This window comes from Protopterus annectens, chromosome 16.part0 (genome assembly GCF_019279795.1).
Source record: "Protopterus annectens isolate FY-2018-M chromosome 16.part0, PAN1.0, whole genome shotgun sequence".
In the NCBI taxonomy this organism is placed as follows: Eukaryota; Metazoa; Chordata; order Ceratodontiformes; family Protopteridae; genus Protopterus; species Protopterus annectens.
In genome coordinates this window covers 315,578,913-315,600,660 of record NC_056750.1, presented here as the reverse complement: position 1 = coordinate 315,600,660, position 21,748 = coordinate 315,578,913, and the positions used below count along the sequence as shown (strand labels likewise).

Genomic DNA, 21,748 nt, shown 5'->3' with positions numbered 1-21,748 from the left:
TTAGAAATAGGCAGGGGCTTGTATATAGCAGCGAGAGATATAACATTGCAAAAGTTACAATAACATTGCATGCAATATTAGAATATAAAATATGCATCTCATACTCACAGGCATATAACAAAAGGGTATGTTTAGGAACATTTGACATAGAGACGCCATATTTTTTGTATTAGGGAAGACTTTCTACTCTAGGCATATTTTTCCTCAGTTTTCTGCAGAGAGGAGAAATAATAGCCTGTTTTGTACTCCTTGCTTCTTCCTTTTGTATACTTTTAGCCTTCCAGGCTTGCATTGATATATTTTCAGATTGACTGCCCAGCTTTATGTCAAATTTTGTAATTGTCTAAGGTCTTTTTCCAGTTTTTATTAATATTTCAGGCCCATTCTCCATGTCTCCCTGTCTACTTTCGTCATCTGTATTGCATGTGACTGCTATTTATTTTCTTTCCTTCAAATTTTCCATGTCCTTTTCACTCCACTTTGTGTACCAGCATTGTTGCCAGTCTTCATTTTCACCTGCATACTTTTCTTGCCATTTCTATAGCTGCTAAAGAGTGCTGACCTTATTTTTGAACCCACTGTTGTTCCCCACTTTTAGCTCCTCTTTTGGTTGTATAGACTTCATTTACTATTGCCTTTAGTTACTGTATTAACTAATTATTGAATCCAAGTTATCACACTGGGATACAGTGCATAGTTTGCTAAGTTAGATGGCTTTTGTACACAGATGTATTAAATAACTAGATGATGTATAGGTGGTTCACGTCTAGGATCCTTCCTGATCTATGACTTTAATCACCAAAGTCTTTTGTGTTCTTCTGATATGACTTCATGCATATTTGCATTCCATTCCTCAGCTGTCTGTAATTCTATCCTTTAGAAGTGGTTGCATAATTTTCCCTACTTCTACGGTCAAACTGTATAAACTGTCCCTTGTATATGTGAAGTTGAATGCCATTCTTTAGTACTGGCCCATTCTCAGTATCTTTTATACTTGTCACTGGTCCGTTTCTATTTTTTCTTTTAGTCCTTTTACAGTTGTGAGATAACTGCTGTCTGGCCATATTACTTAAACCTAAATCTGTAAAAGTTTTTTTTTTTCTGAATTTTTTGTCAAATGTTACTTCTTGTGGTTTCAGTCATTAATAAATCATTGTTTTTGTCAGATAGCTGGTGTCAACAACCTTCACAAATATTTCTCATTTTGTTTCATGTGCATTATAGTTGTACTGAAAATAAATTCATGTTCCTTATGTTTGCTGTTATTCCTGCCACTTTATAATTTTAATTTCACTCCTTTTTTCTGCACTTCTGAACCTGCCTGTAAAGATTTTGCCTCTCTTTTTAACAGTTTGGCATGTTTTCCTTTCCATTCTTTGTATAAAAAAATCCTAATTCTTGAAAGCTGCAAAATTTGTACTGCCTTTATCATAAGTATTCTGTATTTAAAATGTATACTTTTGTGTGCTTGTCATTCTGGTTAACTGAAATTTTGCTTTTTTCTCATTTAGACCTCTATCGCAGCCAACACCATATGCTGTTCACAGTGCAACAGATAGTGACTTAGATGTTGTTTCTGGGGACAGTATTAGCTTGGCCAGGTCCATCAGCAAGGACAGTTTGGCTTCAAACATTGTCAATGGAACTCCAAAACACCAAACTCATGTTACTACACCTGTGAAACCTAATGGAAAAGGTTTGCTTGGTAATGTTGACATTGACTATGAAGAGGAGGATGAAGAGCTTATTGCAATCACTAAATCAGATGATGTGTTTAGCCCAGTCACAAACTGTAATGATCTTGATCTGCAAAGTGTGACATCAGGTACAGTCAGCCAAAATACGAGTGCGAGGTCAGAATTTAGGCAGGAGAGTTTTTACTTGGAGCCTTTATTACCTGCAATTTTAAAACCAGCAAAAGAAAAACACATTATTGTTAACAAACAAGAGGAGTGTGGAGAAGAAAAACCCAAATTAATTTTGGGAAGGCGACAAGGTGATGGACATTTGCGTTTTTCTCGAAGAAAGGGGAATAACCATGTAGAGCCAGATGTAAACAGAACATTTACCCCCATTTCTAGTTCTGAATTTACAACTGTTACTGATACATCCATTTCCAGCTCTGTGTTGCTTCCAGTGGAAACAGATTTGGACACTTTCCAACCACTAACAACCAGCAGCATAGACCATTCGTCTGTAGAGCAGTCTGGAGGATTTTTTCTGCATTCCACTACTGCAGAAGATAAAGATGTCGGCAAAAGTGTAGAACTTATTTATGGAAATGGTAGTGGCATGAATGACTCTGACGCTACGTGGACTATAAGACAAGATTCTGATTCAGAGATTTTGGACATTGAGGAAGCAGAACGTGATTTAATAGATGAATGTTGTCCAATTAATCGTAAATATTTTGAAGAAGAAGAATCTGCAAAGTCACGTAAATATTTTGAAGAAGAAGAATCTGCAAAGTTACAAGAAGACATGAAAGTTAAAGAGCATGAGGACAAGGAAGATGCTAGTGGCCGCTCAAGTCCATGCCTGAGTACTGTTTCTCAGGCTAGTAGTATATCATTGGCGAGTGGAAGTGTGAGAATGACTAGTTTTGCAGAAAGAAAATTACAAAGAATTAATAGTCATGAGGCTAAATCTAGTACTAGTAGTTCTCAAAAGACCACACCAGATGGTTCAGAATGTTACCCACCTCCTATGATAACATGGAAGCAAAAGCGGGAACAAAGCCCTAACAGACAGAACAAAGACAATGCTCAACTTCTTGCTTCTGAACTAGTACAGCTTCACATGCAACTGGAAGAGAAAAGGAGAGCAATAGAGACACAAAAAAAGAAAATGGAAGCACTGTCTGCAAGACAGCGTTTAAAACTGGGAAAAGCTGCTTTCCTTCATGTTGTTAAAAAAGGAAAAAGTGAAAGCATTTCACAGCCTCTTAAACCAGAATATCTTGATAAAGACAGCCCCAAAACACCTAGTGGTGATGTAATTTACACAGCTCATTCAGAATACAGAACTGAAGAGGATGAAGTCATTCTGAATCGACCTCAGGAAAAGATGAAAGAAGGCAGAGAAGTAAGGATCCAAGAAAAAATTGTTTCTGCTGCAGAGCAATGCCTAAGGGAACCTACAAGCAGCCCAACAATTCAAGAACTTGAAAAAAATATAAATGCTGTCACTAGTTTAGAAGAAGGAAATGAGATAAATGAGTGTGATATTTCAATTGAAAAGCTAAATGAAACAATTAGCACACTTCAGCAGGCAATAATGAAAATTTCTCAACAGCAAGAGATGCTTATGAGTGCCCCTGCCATGCCATCACCTAGTAGCAAATGTGAACAAAAATTTAAGCCTGCGATTCAGTTTGTGGAACCTTTATCTCCAAATGGTACTAGCTCAGCTCGTAAACCATCAAGGTTTGCTCATGGTAGGGGTTCACGGGTTGTGAGACCATCAGAACTGAAAGTTACTAAAGACAAACAGTTAACTAGTCCTCGTATTACTACTCCCTCACCTCTACCTTGTACAAAACCATTTCAGGCAAATAGGACACCATCAGCAGAAGCAGATAGTGTTTACTCTGAAAATAATGCAGATGTTAGAAAAACTCAGGATATAACATCAACAGAAGGTTTCAGACTCGTTAATGAGAGCAATCAACGAACATTTATTCTGCCCTCTTCCAAAGATACAAATGGTGTTGTATCTGAGCTGCCAAGTAATGAGCCAGTTTTCAGTTTAAAACAATCAGAGGTGAACTATACTGACCCCTCTGGAAAGGAAAATATTCCAGTGGATGGTCCATTGAGAAATAAAATAATTGAAGTGGACATCTCTGAGCTGAATGCATCAGAGGATGAACATGAAATAGACAATAGAGCCACAGAGGTGCTCAGTGAAGGAGATCAGAAGGCCGGCTTAGGATTTTTCTTTAAGGTAATTAATTTAATGTAAAGTATAATTGACTAAAATACTAACGCTGAAAATAAATCCTTTGTCAATGGAGTTAGAACAGCAAAAAGCTGGATTTCAAAATTCCTTGATTCTTAGGCAGAAAATGAAATATTTTATTTTAGTTAAAGGTGTTGATTCACTTACCATTTATGTTAGGACACTTGAGTGGCTTTATGAATTTATACCTAGTGGAAAGAGTATGATTGTACAGTGACCAGATATCTAAAGCACAGTTTGTCAGAACTGCAACTCAGTTACAGCAGTGGTAATTAATTCCCTTTTCCTCAAGGTGTAGAAGCCTCTGATTTAATACTATAAGGGTAAGGTTGCAGCGAGCAAAATGTCCTGCACTTTGGGAGTGCAAACCAGCGTTGACATTCTTTTTTTAATTAAGTGTGAAAATCAATAAAATGATTAGCTAACAGGTGATCTGGAACCATATATGATGAATGTCTTTGTAACTGCAGATTATTAGATTATAACAAAACAATAGATTTTTTTTTTAAGAAATAAAATATGAGCCATTACAGTGCTTGCAGTTTAGCAATGTCATTTATTCAAAGCCACCCCAAAAGAAATCCACAGGTAGACTCTGTAAGTTAAATTGTATTTCTAATTATGAAGGCAGAGCATAACTGATAATTTGATATTAACAGCATAACTTTATTGCACTTAACTTTGGCTTGGATGATAACAGTTTTAATTGCAGTTGGGAGCTATTAAACATGCATTTCCTGGTTTTAGCTGCATTACATAGACTGTGCACAGTAAATGTTGTACGTTGTTTACATTGTCTAATCTGTCCTTTAATAATGCAGTAGTCTGAGCTCTCAACTTTATTATTCAGATGTACTTGTATCTGTTTTCACCCAGTCAGTCTGCAGAGGAGGATCCAGTTTCTTAGTAAATGTTATCAGTGATGGGTCACAAATCTGTTGACGCAAAATCTATTGCTGACACTTTGATCAACCAGACTACGAGAATGTTAACAGTGATGTAGCAGTTTCACAAAGAAATTTTTTTTTAAATAAACAAAACTGTTTCACTTGTACTACTTGGCAACCGAATTAGAAACATTAAATGAACCATAAATTAACAAAATGGTATTGAACCTTGGCAGATAAGTGTTTTTTAATAAAAATGCGTTTTCATTCTTAAAAATGTACAATAATATAAAAAAATGATCTAAACTGTACCATCGACTTCCCAAAGATCAGACCGACAGATGCGAGACCTGTGTTCGGGCTAGCAGCGAGATAGTCTGAGAATTTACTCTCATACATTCACCTATATACCCCTGTGCTTGCAAACTGAGGTCATATATCAGATATATATAGGGAATGGTTAAGCCTTTGCATCCTGACCATATGTCAGTGGTGAAATGTTATCTGTTTTAAATACAGCAACAGTAATCAGTAGGACATCTACTGTTACAGCAAGTTCTTGCACAACTGTACTTTCATCACACATTGAGCATTCCAAAATCACTCTTACAATCTTATCCAGTCATTTGACTAAAAGTAACCAATGTCATTTCAATAATGCAAGTTGCCCATTTTAAGAAAACATGTATGCTAGGTTACTAGTATCATTTCAACTAGGTGTTTTGAGTGCATTACAATAAAACTGTCAAAAGCTTGCACCTCAGTAATGCAGCTGTATGGTGATATATAATAATGTCACTTATTACTAGTGGCCAACAGTAAGTGAGCATAGTGCACTCTGAAATGTGCTTGCAGTGCTGTGGATGCTTCCTCCAAGACTGCTGTGTCAGGTGTAGCTTTAACAAGGTTAGCTTATCTTGGACCAGCCTTATAGTGAAGACATGCTGAAGGCTTCTGAATGTTTATGTAATCCAATAAATTTTATTCAGATGCCCCTTGAGTTTTTTATCAACAAAAAACATTCACAGAAATGCAATCCAACTTTAATTCAAGTGTGGCACAATGGAGCAAATAAATTAAGAGCTGCTCAGAATGACTGCTGCTTTCCTTCAATCTGTGCTTCCCAAAAGCCCCCATGAGCCAGGTTTCAAAGTAATCCCATTCTTGGCAGTAAATACACAGATACATGGGTGTTGGAGACAATTCAACAGGGTTATGGCATATAATTTATACAGAAGCTGTGAGGGCACTTAGCCCCACACACTGCAGCCCATCAAGTACATTCTCCTTTCGTTTGAAAAGGAGAAGGTCTTTATTTCAGATAATTTCTAGTGCCCAAAGAGAGACAACATGTCACAATCAGATCTAGGCTTATTTTTAAGTAGATTTATGAAAATAAAGCACGCAGGATGAAAGTTCTCAGGATAGCACTTCCTTTTATAGATCAGGATTCTTGTATGGTTGCACTCAAAATGGAATGTTTTCTCTTCACATTCCATTCAGACCATCTTACAAAAAGTCTCAGCTTCCAGACAAATCACAGTCTCTCTCAAGTTTTCATTTTTGCCTTTTAGGCTCTTTGCATTCCCCAGATTATTTACCAAATGCTAATCCTTTGTGTTTGCATACCTCGGAAAGCAAAACATCAATCTTCCCAGTCGGGGCACTTACTCAGAAGTACCACAAACAAAAGCTCTGCTACAACTCATTAATGAAGCCACTGCATTATCCCAGTTGTGAGGTGTAACAGTAAACTACAAGAAGTCTTCCTGTCTACCTCATCAGAAGTCATTTTCTTAGTGACATTCATAATTTGTTAATGAAGATCTTTCCAGGGAGGGACAAGTGCAGAGTTGTCAGTCCTGTGATAATTCTCTTAACATACCATCATGAGAAGACAGTTGCATTGAGCCACATCTTCTTGCATTCCTTTGCTTCTTCAGTCAGTATTACGTACAGTAGTGTCACTATGGTGGGGAGACTGCGGTGGTGGTGCTGCAGTAGCATTGTCGGCTCACAGTTAGACGTTGCACGTTCGATTCTCAGAGCGTCTTCTGTGTGTCGACATGCGTGAATGGGAGTTACTTCGCTGAAGGTTGTGCGTTAGGCCCGGCAAGCCAGCACGTAAAAAAATCTACTGCCAATCATTAGCAGACCGGAGTTCCGCTGTGGCGACCCCTAACCGGGAAAAGCCGAAAGACAGTTTAGTGTCACTATGGTGGGGAGAAGAGCACAACCGCCCTGGATACAAATGGGAGATGATGATCGATTGGTAGTGCAGTACTGGTATTCATTTCTGTAGTTTCTGAATGCAGGTGCAGAAATGAATTTTGATACTGCTTTTGTGGTCAGGACTGCAGTGCAGAAATGCTTCAGTACTTCATGTATGTTAGAAGTTATAGCAAGCCGTTTTTTTTTAAAGCAGAAGCAGGCCTGTTGGAGTTGAGGGGAGCAAAATGAGACCTGGCTGCCTCCTTCAAAAGCATCAATCATACCTAAATTAACTTTTTATTTATTTATTTTTTATGCAGTTGAAGGGCACCAAATTAGGGAGCAGCATTAGGCACTAGATGAGTCAGCTGCTGCTTTGATTGTATATGGGAAAAACAGTGCCATCACAAAAACATTTGGAATCAATCGGGAAAACCTCTGTATATGAATTTTTTTTTTTTTTTTTATAATATTGCATGTAAAGCAGAAATTCCTGTGGAAGATAAACATGTGTAGGAAAGGCAATAAATCTGACATCCAGAGTTCAAATTCTGATGACACGTTCTTGAGGTAATGCTTGTCATTTCAGGGCAGTTTGACTCAACAAGGAAAAACTGCTTCATATAAACACGAAGAGAGGATATTGAACCTTGGCAAGTCTTTCAGGATTACTTTCACCACACCACGCCTGCAGTGTCTTAGAAAATGCTTTGGAAATGCCATTTATAAACAAACGGACAACCAAATCCTTTCATCATTGCAGAGAGGCACTTTATATTTGGGAACTGGGGCTGAGCAACATAATCTCTAACTGCTAGCAACTTATGCTCCAGACCAACAAAATCAACTTACTGTGTGCACTGAGCAGAATAATCACTTTGGTTCATAAATGGAAACTGGCCCCCACATTTTTTTTTTTTATTAACAGTCAACTCACAAAATTTTCTGTTCCCTGGAACCTCACTAGATAGTCAAAGATGACTGCCATTTTCTTTTAGTTGAACCTGCTAATGGTGTATGTCTTTTATTCTTTTCCCTGGATCCAGAAAGTTCTGTCTAAATCAAGGGATGTCAAAGGCAGTCTGATTGGAGATCTTTCTTTTGACACAGACAACCTCGACTTTCATTGCTAGAGAGTCTGGTTTCTTCTCCACCTTGTCTGTTACCTCTGCCCAATTTTTTGTTGATATAGTAAGAGTGCAAATGTCTGTATTCTAGCAGCAACACTCTTGAGTTATTAGTATGAAGGATATAATTTTGATTCTTGACCACATATTTTGTAGACATATTAAATATTTTAAAAGAAACTAAAAGGTTTAGTTTAAGAACACCTTAATGAAGCAGAAGCAATTAACTGAACAATCCAAGCACCACAGTGAACTACCCGAATAAAACTAGATGAATCCCTCACCACCACAAAAAAAAAAATTAACTTTTAAGTGCAAACATGTAGGAATAAGGCCCAAATGAAAATGTCAGAAAAATGGAGCTTATTTGTTAGAAAGCACTAGACAGTGGCATAAGAGTCCTTTTGTCCTCATACTGAGAGTTCTAGAACATTTGGACTGCTTATAACCTGGCTTACTTAACTATTGAAGTTCATGATTTTGCATTCTCTGCTTGCCTTCCAGCCATATTTCTGAATTTTGTTCAAGAATTCTGAACAAAGTCAAAAATAATGGGGAGGCAGATGCACAAAAGCAGGTACAGTTTTTAAAGATTGCTGTAATTCTCAGGAAAAAGTTAATATAACAACAAGTTTTGCATGAAAGTAGATTTTCTGAACAAATAGGCACGAAGCAGTAATTTCTGTCATTGTTGACTGTCTGTAATCTTCAGTGATGTACCTGAAATCAAAAATTTTGAGGGACAGTTAAAAGTTATGTTTTCAGAAGTAGCAGCTTAACATTCCTTAAGGTTTTTTTTCACATATTTCCAAGAAGATATGTTTTCCCTTCTTGTGATTTGAACTTTACATTGAAAAAGATAACTTCATATGCTTTTTTTATTCCGCATATTCAAAATTGCACGCTTTCAGATTGTATCTATTTCTTTCAGAAAGAATTCTGAATTGTAAGATTTTTGTATAAAGTAACATGTTCGGTATTCCATTGTGAAAGGGAGCCACTAAAAACAAACCCATCTTTTATGCCCATATTAGCACTCTTTGGAATGACTCTTCAGTGGTCCTTCAGTTTCCAGTGTTTTTTCTTTAACCAAAATGATGCTGCGTATTGCCTGCAGCTGTCGATGTTCGTATGCAGTTGAGGTACTATACAAGAAGTACAAATAATATTGGAAAGACTGATTAAGTTTATGGTTCAGAAAGAGAGAAAACGCTAGCCAATTAAAGACTTTTTATTGAATGACCAGCAAAACTATACGGTTGTTTCCTCTGAAAAATACAGTAAACCTCTTAAAGACTCTGTGAGACCTTGTACTTCTTGGACAGCAGCTGCATCTGCAGCATGTTTTGAGAATATGTCTACACAAGGTATTGTCGAATTAGCCACATGGACTCTTTTCCACACCTTCACAGCACACTTATGTTGGATGCACAGGATGATGGTGGAATGTAGTTTTGCATGGCATTACTTTGGGGTAACCTTGTAACTTTCCTACTCCCTTAGGTATGATGATCCTGCTTGAGGGTCTAATCACTAACAAACAGGAGTACATGAGCAAACTTACTTTTATTTAAATATAAAGGTTATAGTTTTTGTTTACGACTACAAATTTCTTCAGACCATTTTTCTAAAGGATGAAACAATAGATTTGTTTTTACAAGATTACAGTTTGCATAACAAAGTAGCCAACATTCTGTATGAATAAAATGGATCTGTGTCACAAGATTGCCCAGAATGTTGACCATGACAAGATAGATACCAGATTATTGAAAATCTACAAAATCGATGGAGTACAACCTCAAAACCACACCCCTGTCTAATTAAATATACCAACTCTGAGATCTCTCTACAGTGGAAAAAGGGTAAAACCCAAATCCCCAGTGTAGTGTGATCTCAAAGGATCACATGCTGCCACCACTAGTTATTCTCTTTTGTCGAGTTTTCACTCCATCAAAATTTTTGGGCTTCAGTCATCCAGTCTCAGTCTTCTGAAAGGCGATATTCTGAAGTAAGACCTTGATAAAATAGCAGATGGGAAGAAATATAACTGTCGGAAATCATCAATCTAAGCCAAGATTGGCTATAAGTTAAGGAGAGAAGGCTGAAGAAATCATGCAGAGTTGACCACCACCAGGAAAACAACCACTCTGGAGGGATGTTCATTTTTGTATCACTGCTGCAGTAGTCTTAGCTAATATGCTTTATATCCTAAGGATATAACAGTTGGGCAGTTTCCAAAGCTTAAGAGCACATTCCACTACCAAAACCATTAAGCAGCTCAAGCAGAGCTGAAAAAGAGTGTGATTTGGGCTCCAATCACTTCACAGCTTTTCTACCTCCAAATAACACCCCTATTTTGGGTTTTCAAGGATCAACAGTCATCTAATGCTTCTATATTGCTAGGCAGATAAGTTCCCTTGGGGTGAGGTGGAACTTGCACAGCTTAGTTTTTTTTGTCAGAAAGTATAACTTTTTTCCTGTGAAATTAATAATTGTAAGCTCAGAAAAAGTATTGTTCTTGACTGTCACATGACTTTTATTCACTTGTTACTAAGAACATTAATTTTATTTGTAAGGAAAAAGTTAAGACTAACTTAAAACTTATGCTCATCATTTGATCACTGCAGGCTTTCGTAGAGCAATGATCTGCTAATGCTTTTCCATTGCTGTGCAGATAAGTTCCTGTCAAAGAAAAAAACATTCACATCTTATTTTATGACTGAAACGTATCTTTTTCTATAAAGGATTTACTTTTAAGCTATGAATAAGGGTTTTTACAGACTCATGACTTTTTATCAGTTTTGATTATGAGTGCTATTTCTTTTTTACTTTTGAGGGTAAAAGTTAAAACTTATTAAAATCTATTTTTTCTGTCTTAAAGTTGTTTTACATTACTTTTGCAGGCTGTTAAGCGTTTAAAGTGCTTTTCACCATGTTTTTAATTGAAAAAGATGACTTTTTAAAAATGTACCTGTTTCACCAACTGTTGCTGCAAGGCTTCCCAGGGATTAAGGCATCTTTTTTAGCTTCACCATCTGTTCCTTCCTTCTTCCAGCCAACAAAAGAAGAAAATTTCCAAGCATCCTTTCACCTTCATCAGGTTACTAAATTGCCTCAACTGCAAATAGGTGACTCTACTGTCCATTCTTTCCTTGGCGTCCTCTGATGTAGTCCCTGGCAAAGAAGAACCTCATGACAGGGAATACCTTCCTGCATAGCCAGACTGGGATGCCTAGTCCTATGGTGTTTTTGCCTATCAAAAGTAGGTCTGATTCTTTAGAAAAGTCTATCAAAAAGAAGGGGAAAAAAAGTCGGACATTTATCTTGACCTGTCTGTTTCTTTAAACAGGAGTGATAGGCTTAATTCAGTCTCTTGAACCTACAAGTTCTGGCATGTCTGGTAAGAGAAAAAGGGATTCTTTGTTGTGGATGTTCAAGAATTTAAACTGCAAAATAACTGTGAAGGGACAACTTCTGTATCCTCTCCTCAGATTTCTGATTTTGATTTTGAAGAGTGTTGCGTCTGACAGCCCCTTGGAAGGATTTTGTTTTTATGAAATCATATCCAGCATGAAGCAGTATGTTCTAGTGGGAACATAATGATCTTCCACTTTCTTTAAAGGAATATTATGATCCCTCATAAAATCTTGCAAAGCTAGTTACAAAAACAAAATTGCCAAAGATTCCAAAGATGACCACAAGACATTCTATAGCTATGTCAAGAATCTAATTGGCAATACTCAGATCTGCTCTGAGCTACAGCAGAATGACACTGGATATACTGATCCCAAGGATATTGCCAATATCCTGGCAGATAGATTCAGTGCCAATTTCACCCACTAAAGGGCCCATCTCAATACCGAAAGAATGCCAAATTCCAGTAATCATGGCCACTCAGGTAAATATCGCACTCTCCAAAGCCAAGAATGCAGCATCCATGGGACCAGACAACATCCCGGGCTGTGTACTGCATGAACTACAAAATTAACTGCCACCTCACCTATGTGTCATGTTTAATCATAGCCTCACCTCAGGCTTTGTGCCCACAGAGTGGTACACAGCTACAGTCATCCCACTCCACAAGGAGGAATCCACTTTGGATCCCGGGAACTACCGTCCCATTAGTCTGATGAGCCTGATTTGCAAGGCCGTGGAACGTATTATCATGGAACTTATGAACAAAGACATTGGCAACCTTCAAACACTGGACCGCACCCAGTTTGGGTTCATGAAGGGCTAATTGTGCCTCCTGAACCTGATCAACTTCTTCGACTCAGTCTCCAGAGCCGTGGACGAGGGTAAGGTGGTTCACACAGCCTACTTGGACCTCACCAAGGCTTTTGACACTATGCCCAACTCTGGAATCATAGATAAACTTACTAAGCTGGCATTAATTTGGATGGTGCAGTGGTGCAGCGGTAGCATTGTAGCCTCACAGCAAGAGATTCTCCGGTTTCATTTTCGGCTGGGGTGCCTTATGTGTGGAGTCTGCATGTCCTCCCTGCATTAGTGTGGGTTTCCTCCGGGTGCTCCGGTTTCCTCCCACGTTACAAAGACATGCATCTGGAGTGTTTATCCCCGGTCCTCCGCCGAATATTGTCTTTGTTCTAAGTCGGACTTTCCCGGTTAACAAATGTAAAATAAATAAATTAATCCCTACATCACTCGATGGGTTGCAAACTGGCTTACTGACAGAACACTCACTGTAAAAGTAGCTGACTCCAAATCCAGCTCCAGACAACTGACAAGTGGTGTACCGCAGGATTCTGTCCTGGGACCACTCTTGTTTGGCTTCTACTTCTCTGAAGTACAGGCCAACACTAAGGGACTCTTGTTTACAACGTTCATAGGTTGGTACTAGGCTATCGGCCCTGGGGCCTATACAAGCCTAGCCATAATAATTCCCTGGCTATTTCTTCCCACACTGTTTACTTCCCTGGACCCTGTCTAGCAGGGCGACTGACGTGATCCCTGGGGTGAATTTCCTTTCTCCCATCCAAACGTCAAGGTTCCTTTTGAAGAGGGCCAAAGAGGCTCTCTGCTTGACATGTTTGGGTAGTCTATTCCAGAGTCTGGGGAATCTCTGGGTCAGGAACCTATCCCTCCAGCATGTTCGGTTTATTGTGATGACAAGGTTTAGATCCCTGGGGCGTGTGGCTCTGAGGGATTGGGATTTCTTTAAGTGTAGCATGTCCAACAGCTCTGTGTTTGACATGGCCTTGTATGTAAAGCAGAGATAGTCTCTGAATAGACGATATGCAACAGAGTATAGCTGGAATTTTTTAAGGCGGTCAGCATAGGCCATCTGCTTTAGGCCTGTGATTCTTTTAGTGAGGTATTTCTGCGGCCTTTCCAGTTGTTGCAGATGTCTTGAGAGGTACATACCAAATGGGGTGTTTTATTCTATAATGGGTCTAATGAGGGATGAATACAGTTGGACAATGACCTCCTTTTTTCTGGATGAAAAGCCCTTGGTGATGAAGTGTGCCACATAGAAGGATTTCCTGACTGTTGTGGCGATGTGGTTATTGAAGGTGAGACCACTGTCCATCTGTGTCCCTAAGTCTCTTATCACACTTTCGGTGTTTAGTGTACTGCCATCTATGTGGTAATTCATGGGTACATGCTTTTTCCCAAAGGGGATAACTATACAATGTGAAGTTGTTAATCTCGCCGTTTATTCTCACTGATGGGTTCGGAGCCGATCCTCTGCTCCGACACGACCGATAGCAAAGCTCAAGGTTTGCCAGTAGCTCGAGACCAAGCCCCTTATCCCACAATGCACTGCTGGAATTACCTCAGATCTAGTTTGCCGCGGCAAGAGAGATCTCAGTGATCCAGCTTGCTCGGACCATTTGTGGGAAAAATAACAGCAAGTTTATAAAAAAAACTTTTACTTTTTGTTACTAAAATAGTTGTGTGTTAATATCAGGTTATTTATTAATATAATCTATAGTTTAGGTAGTTTTAAACAGTTTAAATAGTTGGTGTCCTGTTGGCTTCTTGGTTTGTGTGGGCCTTTAGCCCTATTTACTCTTATTAGTCTTTCTAATAGGGTTATTCTCTGTGGGCCTCTTAGCCCTATATTTGTGATCTGTAATTATATTGTTATAGTTAGTGCCCGGTTTGAGCTTATTAGTTTGTGGATCTTTACAAGTGAGTAAGGACTTTTCTGTCTTACTCTTTTCAGTTTACTGTTTGTTATTAACTATGTCGGATGAAAAGGAGAAATCCCATCCTAAATCGGGATTCAAAAAATGCCCAGATTGTGGGCAGAAAATGTCCATCACTGACGGAAACATTCAATGTGTCTACTGTCTTGGGGGCTAAACACCTCCAAGACACTTGCAGTATTTGCCATTCTTTTTCTTCAAGAGTCCTCTTGGAGAGAAGGAGGAAGCTAATAGACAGGGGATTGCTACAGCAATCTTTTTCTGAGGTTTTGAGTAGCCATGAGGGTACTAGCTCATCCTCCAAATCGTCAAAATCCAGATCTTCAGACAAAGTGACAAAAAAGGCAAAAATTTCAGAAGGAGGGTCATCGGATCCACAGACCTCGGAACTGAGTGTACCTTTGATTCGGAGCCAACTCTCGGTTTTGGAGCCGGTCTGTGAAGTTCCTTCTTCCCCTCTGCTCCAGTCAGCACCTTTGGTGCATTCAGCTAAGTCCTCAGTCAGCCTTTCAGATTTGGACATGGATCGACTAGTGCAGAAGCTTTTACAGGCACCAGGACTTGCCAAATTGTTGTCGGCCCCGACCAGCTCGTCGGTGCCGAAGACCATGGAACCGGATTTGTCTACTCCTCCTCCAAGCCATACTGGACTATCGGAGCCAAAGGAAACTGAACCGATGGTTGTCGAACCCTTGGAGCCAATACCCGCACCGGTGCTATCGGCTCCATCTACTCGGATGTCCTCGGCGCCGACCGAGGACTCTTGGAGCCGATGCTCTCCCTTCGGGTCAGGGGAGGATAGTCGAACCGATTTGTTGGTGCCGACTCTTCCTCTCGGGACTTCGGCTCGGATGAGCTCGGCTCCTACCTCGGGCTCGGAGCCCAGGGTTTCGGTGCGGGAGGATCGGACGGTACTCTTGGGTCCGTCCACTCCTTCTTGTCGGAGCCATGGTGCCTTCGATACTATGAGGAGAGTTTTGTCTCCAAAGACGTCACCATCGGTTCAGCCTTCCCTCTCCCCTCACGCTCCTGTGTCTGCTTCTTCATCTACCGGTCCCTCTAAGCATAGAGACCCCGAGCCTCAAGTACCCTCACAGGTCGTCCCCTACTCTTCTGAGACCTCCCTATATCCCCCCACTGAGGAGGTGCCCAGGAAGAGACTGTGCAAGAGGAGGCACTTAGACTCTCCACAGGAGTCTTTGACATCTGACACAGACTTAGATGAGTCAGAAGGGTCCCCTCGATCCCCCTCTGAGGATATCTCCTTTGCAGAAATACTAGAGATCCTTAGTCAGAGGGGCGATTGGCAGTCCAAGACCCCTACTGAGGATGAGTCCGTGCTCTTGAAGGCTTTTGGGTTTCGACCTTCCACTTCTTGGGTGTCTCCACCTTCTGACGAGCTCATGGAACTGATTTCTCGTAAGGCGTGGGAGTCACCGGAGGCCATGGAACCTGTTCCTCGTAATCCCAATAAATTCATGTCTGCCCCAGTGGACAAGCCATTTTTGACAAAGGGAGTGCTTGTTGATGCCATGGTGGTAGCTGCAGCCACCAAAAAGGAAGTATCTGAGACATCCACCTCTATCCATCCTCCTAACAGAGATTCTAGGGTCATGGATAGATATGGGAAGCGCATGTTTAATTCAGCGACTTTTTCTCTACAATCACTGAACTACTTAACCTACTTTACGAGACTACAGAGAGATCTCCTGAAAGAGCTAGGAGATGCTCTCCCAGGGTACGGTAGCTGCAGGGGTGGCCGACAAAGTCAACGCCCAGCTCGCTACCCTAAACTCAGTGGTAAACTCGTCCATGCGTCTCATATCCTATGCAGCTGATGGGTCGAGTAGAGCCGCTAGTTCGGGCATTGCTCTTCAAAGACAAGCCTGGATATGTCTCTGTTCCTTTGCTTAACCCTTTAAGTCTTCCTTTATTAATACCCCATTCGATGGCTCATCACTGTTTGGGCCCAAAGTAAAGGAAACTTTAACCAGGTGTGAGCAGGAAGGCAAGACCTTATCTGCAGTTGGAGTCTGTTTTTCGACCCCTACTCGGCCCTACCCCAAGGGCCCTAGGGGAGGGAAAATGTGGTTCCGAAAAGTACAGGGAGCCTTTCAGGACACACGTGGAGAACCCCCCCTCTAGAGGCAGAGGAGGGAGTTATAACGGAAGATGCCACCCCCGCGGCAGAGGGGGGTCCGCCGCAACAGGGTGGCAGGGGTCAGTTCTCCGGTCAACCCTACCAGCGCCCCTGAAAGGGGGCCTGACTGTTCAGCTCTGGAGGCAGTCGGGGGTCGCTTGTCTTTGTACCCAGAAGCCTGGCTAAATATAACATCAGATACTTGGGTACAAAGCATAATTTCCAGAGGATATTTCATACCGTTCTCTTCCCCTCCCATTCCTGTAAAGAGAATCCCAGATGTTCCACCCAATCTCAGGGAACAAGCAATCGTAGAGGAACACAGATTGCTAGAAAAAGAGTCATCCAACCAGTCCCAGCAGACCAAGTTGGATTCGGAACTTACTCAAGATTCTTTTTGGTACCAAAGAAAACAGGGGACTGGAGACCTATCTTGGATCTCAGCAGACTCAACCAGTTCGTAAAGAAAGAGAAGTTCCGAATGATCACGCTTCAGTCCATTCTTCCCTTCCTAGGGAAAGGCGATTGGATGTGCTTCATAGATCTCAAGGACGCGTACTATCACATAAAGATGAACAGATGCTCCAGAGATCATCTGCGCTTCCGGCTGGGAGCCAGTCATTACCAGTTTCGAGCCCTGCTCTTTGGTCTCACTACAGCCCCCAGAGTGTTCACCAAATGCATGGCAGTGGTCGTGGCTCACCTTAGATGTCTAGGATTCTAGATGTTTCCATACCAAGATGATTGGCTCTTCACCGCTGCCACCAGGCATCAGTTGACTCAGGCAACACAATACACTCTGACACTCTGCCATCAATTAGGCATTACAATCAACTTCGAAAAGTCTACCTTATCGCCATCGCAGCATACCGTTTTTATAGGAGCAGAGTTAGATACCTCAGCTACCACTCTACGTCTCCCTGTCAAAAGAGTCTCTCTTCTCCGCCAAAATGTCAGCTCACTGGTGTCAAAGAACAAAGCTACAGCAGCAGAGGTATTGAAGGTGCTAGGTTTGATGGCGGCAGCAATCCTGGCTATACCACTCGCAAGGATGCATATGCAAATTCTTCAATGGCTCCTCTTCGCTCAGTGGTCTTACCAGAAACTACCCATGCACCACATGATTCTCATCATGGGTTCTTGCAGGAGAGACCTTCGGTGGTGGTTGATGTCTCTTCATGTCACAATCGAAAGACCCTTTGTCCCCCCATCCCCAGTAGCCACTGTGACCACGGACACTTCCCTGATAGGGTGGGGGTGCATTTTCAGGGAATGACTGCCCAAGGCACATGGACAGATCAAGAATCACATCTGCACATCAGTGTTCTAGAGTTGAGAGAGGTGCTTCTGGCGTTGCAGTACTTTCAGGACACTCTTCCTCTAGGAACTATTGCAATTCAGATGGACAACATATCAGTAGTCTGGTACTTGAACAAGCAAGGCGGAACCAAGTCTTACCCCCTTTGTCGAGAAGCCCTCAGGGTCTGGCAATGGGCTGTGTCATCCCAGCATTTTCTGTTAGCAACGCACATCCCGGGGAAATCCAACGTGATAGCGGACAAGCTAAGCAGGGCGATATTGCTCCCTCATGAGTGGTCTCTCAAACAACAGGTTGCGGAGTTGATTTTCTGCAAATGGGGCCAGCCTTGCTGCGACCTTTTTGCCAGCCACATCAATTCAAAATGCAGAAGCTACTTTGCCCTAATACCACCTCCTGGTCATCCCCCGAGAGATGCACTTTTACACGATTGGCCCCTGGGTCTCCCTTATGCATTTCCACCCTTCCCATTAATACCCAGATTTTTACAGAAAGCAAAATTGCTGGGAAGGACTGTTATACTCATATCCCTCTACTGGCCGCGACAGATTTGGTTTCCATTTCTCCACCATCATTTGTTGTAAGATCCATGGATCCTGGACCCAGTTTCAGACCTTCTGACGCACCCGTCAGGGGACCTTCATCCTTCACTGCAGTCTCTGAAACTGACTGCTTGGCTAATCCACTTCCCCTAATTGCCAGGCTTCATTCAATTTCAGAAGATGCAAGACAAATTCTCTTGTCTTCTCACAAACCATCTACCAGCAAATTATATGGCAGTAAATGGAAAAGGTTCTCAATTTGGGCCAACACGCAGAACATTGACCCTTTCCGAGCTCCGCTATCTTCTATTTTAGACAAAAATTTTTAAGGAAGGGGCAGCAGCTGCTACAGTTCGAGTTCAGTTAGCTGCCATTTCAAATTTTCACCTTGGGTTTGGTGGCTCAAATGTTATGGGCCATAAATTATCTAAGACTTTTCTTAAAGGCGTTCTTCATATGAGACCTCCGATCAAAATTCCATATTCTCCCTGGAATTTAAACCTTATGCTGTCTCAAATTATTCTTCCTCCTTTTGAACCAGCATCTTCTTGTGATCTCAAATTTTTATCCTGGAAAACAATATTTCTTGTGGCCATTACTTCTGCCCGCAGGGTGTCAGAACTTCAAGCATTATCTATCAGACCACCCTACATGATTTTCCATGCTGATAGAATATCTCTCAGAACAAACCCCTCATTTTTACCTAAAGTCTGTTCTGAGTCAAATATCAATCAGGTCATTGAGCTGCCAGTCTTTTTTCCCCAACCACTCTAGCAAATTGGAATACATGCTGCACAAACTTGATGTTCACAGACAGCTCAGATTTTATCTTGATAGAACTAAGGATATTAGAAAATCAGACCAACTCTTTGTATCCTTCTCTGAAGCAAGAAAAGGCAATCCAGTGGCTAAAACAACCTTATCTAAATGGTTATCCGATTGTATATCCTTTGTTTATGAAAATGCGAGCATGCCATTAACACACAAACCTAAGGCTCATTCTACCAGTGCCGTCTCTACGTCTTCTGCTTTTCAAGCTAAATTGCCCCTTGACAGTATTTGCGCTGAAGCCACTTGGTCTAAGCCTCATACCTTTATCACGCATTACAAAGTAGATAAGGCTTCAAGGGACAGGTCTTCCTTTGGTTGTACGGTACTGAAGAACATACTCCCATGAGCCACCCAGGGTTGAGGGTGCGAGAGACGCTACCCATCAGTGAGAATAAACAGCGAGATTTAACAACTTCACATAAAGAAGTTATGTACTTACCATAACGTTCTATGTGAGTTGTTTATCTCGCCTTTATTCTCATGTCCCTCCTTCCTTCCCCCTCCTGGTTGACTTAGAGGCTAGTACCATCCTGGTTATTCAATATTTCTTCTTCCCCTTTGGGAAGTGTTCTTGCTAGAAATACATAAAAGGGTATGTATAGGTTTGTGTGTACATATATATATATATATATGTGTGTGTGTGTGTGTACTGTTACTCGCAGCAAACAAGATCTGAGGTAATTCCAGCAGTGCATTGTGGAATAAGGGGCTTGGTCTCGAGCTACTGGCAAACCTTGAGCTTTGCTATCGGCCGTGTCGGAGCCGAGGATCAGCTCTGAACCCATCAGTGAGAATAAAGGAGAGGTAAACAACTCACATGGAACATTATGGTAAGTACATAACTTATTTTTTCTTGGCATTGAGCTTGAGGCCATGGCTCTGGCACCAAGCATCTGTTTCTGTAAGGCCCTTTTGTAGAGTATCCACATCATTTGGGGATTCAGTAATGGCTCCCAATTTGCAGTCATCTGCGAACTTTGTTAGCCAGAGTACCTTAGTGTTGGCCTGTACTTCAGAGAAGTAGATGTCAAACAAGAGCGGTCCCAGGACTGAACCCTGTGGTACTCCACTTGTCTGGAGATGGATTTGGAGTCGACTACTTTTACCTTGTGGGTTCTGTCAGTAAGCCAGTTGGCAACCCATCGAGTGACATAGGGATTAATGCCCAGCTTAATAAGTTTATCTATGATTCCAGAGTGGGGGATGGTGTCAAAGGCCTTGGCAAGGTTCAGATAGGCTGTGTGGACCTTCTTAACCTGATCCACTGCTGTGAAGACTGATTCGAAGAAGTCAATCAGATTCAGGAGACAAGATCGGCACTTCACAAATCCAAACTGGGTGGGGTCTGGTGTTTGAAGGTTGCCAATGTCTTTGTTTATAAGTTCCATGATAATACGTTCCATGGCCTTGCAGATCAGGCTCGTCAGACTGATGGGGCGTTGGTTCCAGGGATTCAAGGTGGATCCCCCCCTTGTGGAGTGGGATAACTGTAGCTGTGCGCCACTCAGTGGGTACGAAGCCCGAGATGAGGCTATGATTAAACATGACACTTAGGTGAGGTTCCAGTTCATTTTGTAGTTCATGTAGTACACAGCCTGGGATGTCATCTGGCACACGCAGATGACTGCAAGCTGGGAGCCATTATGAAATCCCCAAATGATGTGGATATATACTACAGAAGGGCCTTACCGAAACAGATGCCTGGTGCCAGAGCCATGGGCTCAAGCAAATGCCAAAAAATGTATGGTTGTCCCCTTTGGGAAAAACACGTACCTGTGAACTACCACATAGGTGGCAGTACACTAAACACCGAAAGTGTGATAAGAGACCTAGGGACACAGGTGGACAGTGGTCTCATCTTTGATAACCACATAGCCACAATAGTTAGAAAATCATTTTACGTGGCACACCTCATCACTAAGGGCTTTTCATCCAGAAAAAAGGAGGTTGTTGTCCCTCTGTACTCATCCCTCATTAGACCCATTATCGAATACAATGCCCCGTTTGGTATGTACCTCACAAGACATCTGCAACAACTAGAAAGGCCGCAGAAATACCTGATAAAAAGAATCACAGGCCTAAAGCAGATGCCTTATGCTGACTGTCTAAAGAAACTCCAGCTATACTCAAGTCACATATCGCCTACTCAGTGGCGATCTCTGCCTAACATACAAGGCCATGTCAAACCCAGAGTTGCTGGACATGCTGCACTTTAAGAAATCCCAATCCCTCCAAGCCACATGCTCCAGGGATCTTAACCTTGTCATCACGATGAATAGGACATGCTGGAGGGGTAGGTTCCTGACCCAGAGACTCCCCATACTGTGGAATAGGCCACCCATACATGTCAGGCAGAGCGACTCAATGGCCCTCTTCAACAGGAACCTTGATGATTGGATGGGAGATAGGAAGTTCACCCCGGGGATCACATCAGTAGCCCTGCTAGACAGGGGGCCAGGAAAGTAAATATTTGTGGGAAGCAATAGCCAGGGAATCGTTATGGCTAGGCTTGCATAGGCCCTAGGGCCGATAGCCTAGTACCTACCTATGAATTGAAAC

General features: G+C 41.6%; 1 protein-coding gene across 10 annotated transcripts in view; it reads left to right on the top strand.

Moving 5' to 3' along the window:
- CAMSAP1 (calmodulin regulated spectrin associated protein 1) overlaps window positions 1-21,748 on the top strand; it is a 1,635,252-nt gene that overhangs the window by 1,282,754 nt on the left and 330,750 nt on the right. For all 10 annotated transcript variants that reach the window (XM_044057912.1, XM_044057905.1, XM_044057911.1 and 7 more), the window contains one exon: window positions 1,512-3,945. In XM_044057912.1, coding sequence (XP_043913847.1) covers window positions 1,512-3,945 — 2,434 coding nt within the window. The remainder of the gene's footprint in view (window positions 1-1,511; window positions 3,946-21,748) is intronic.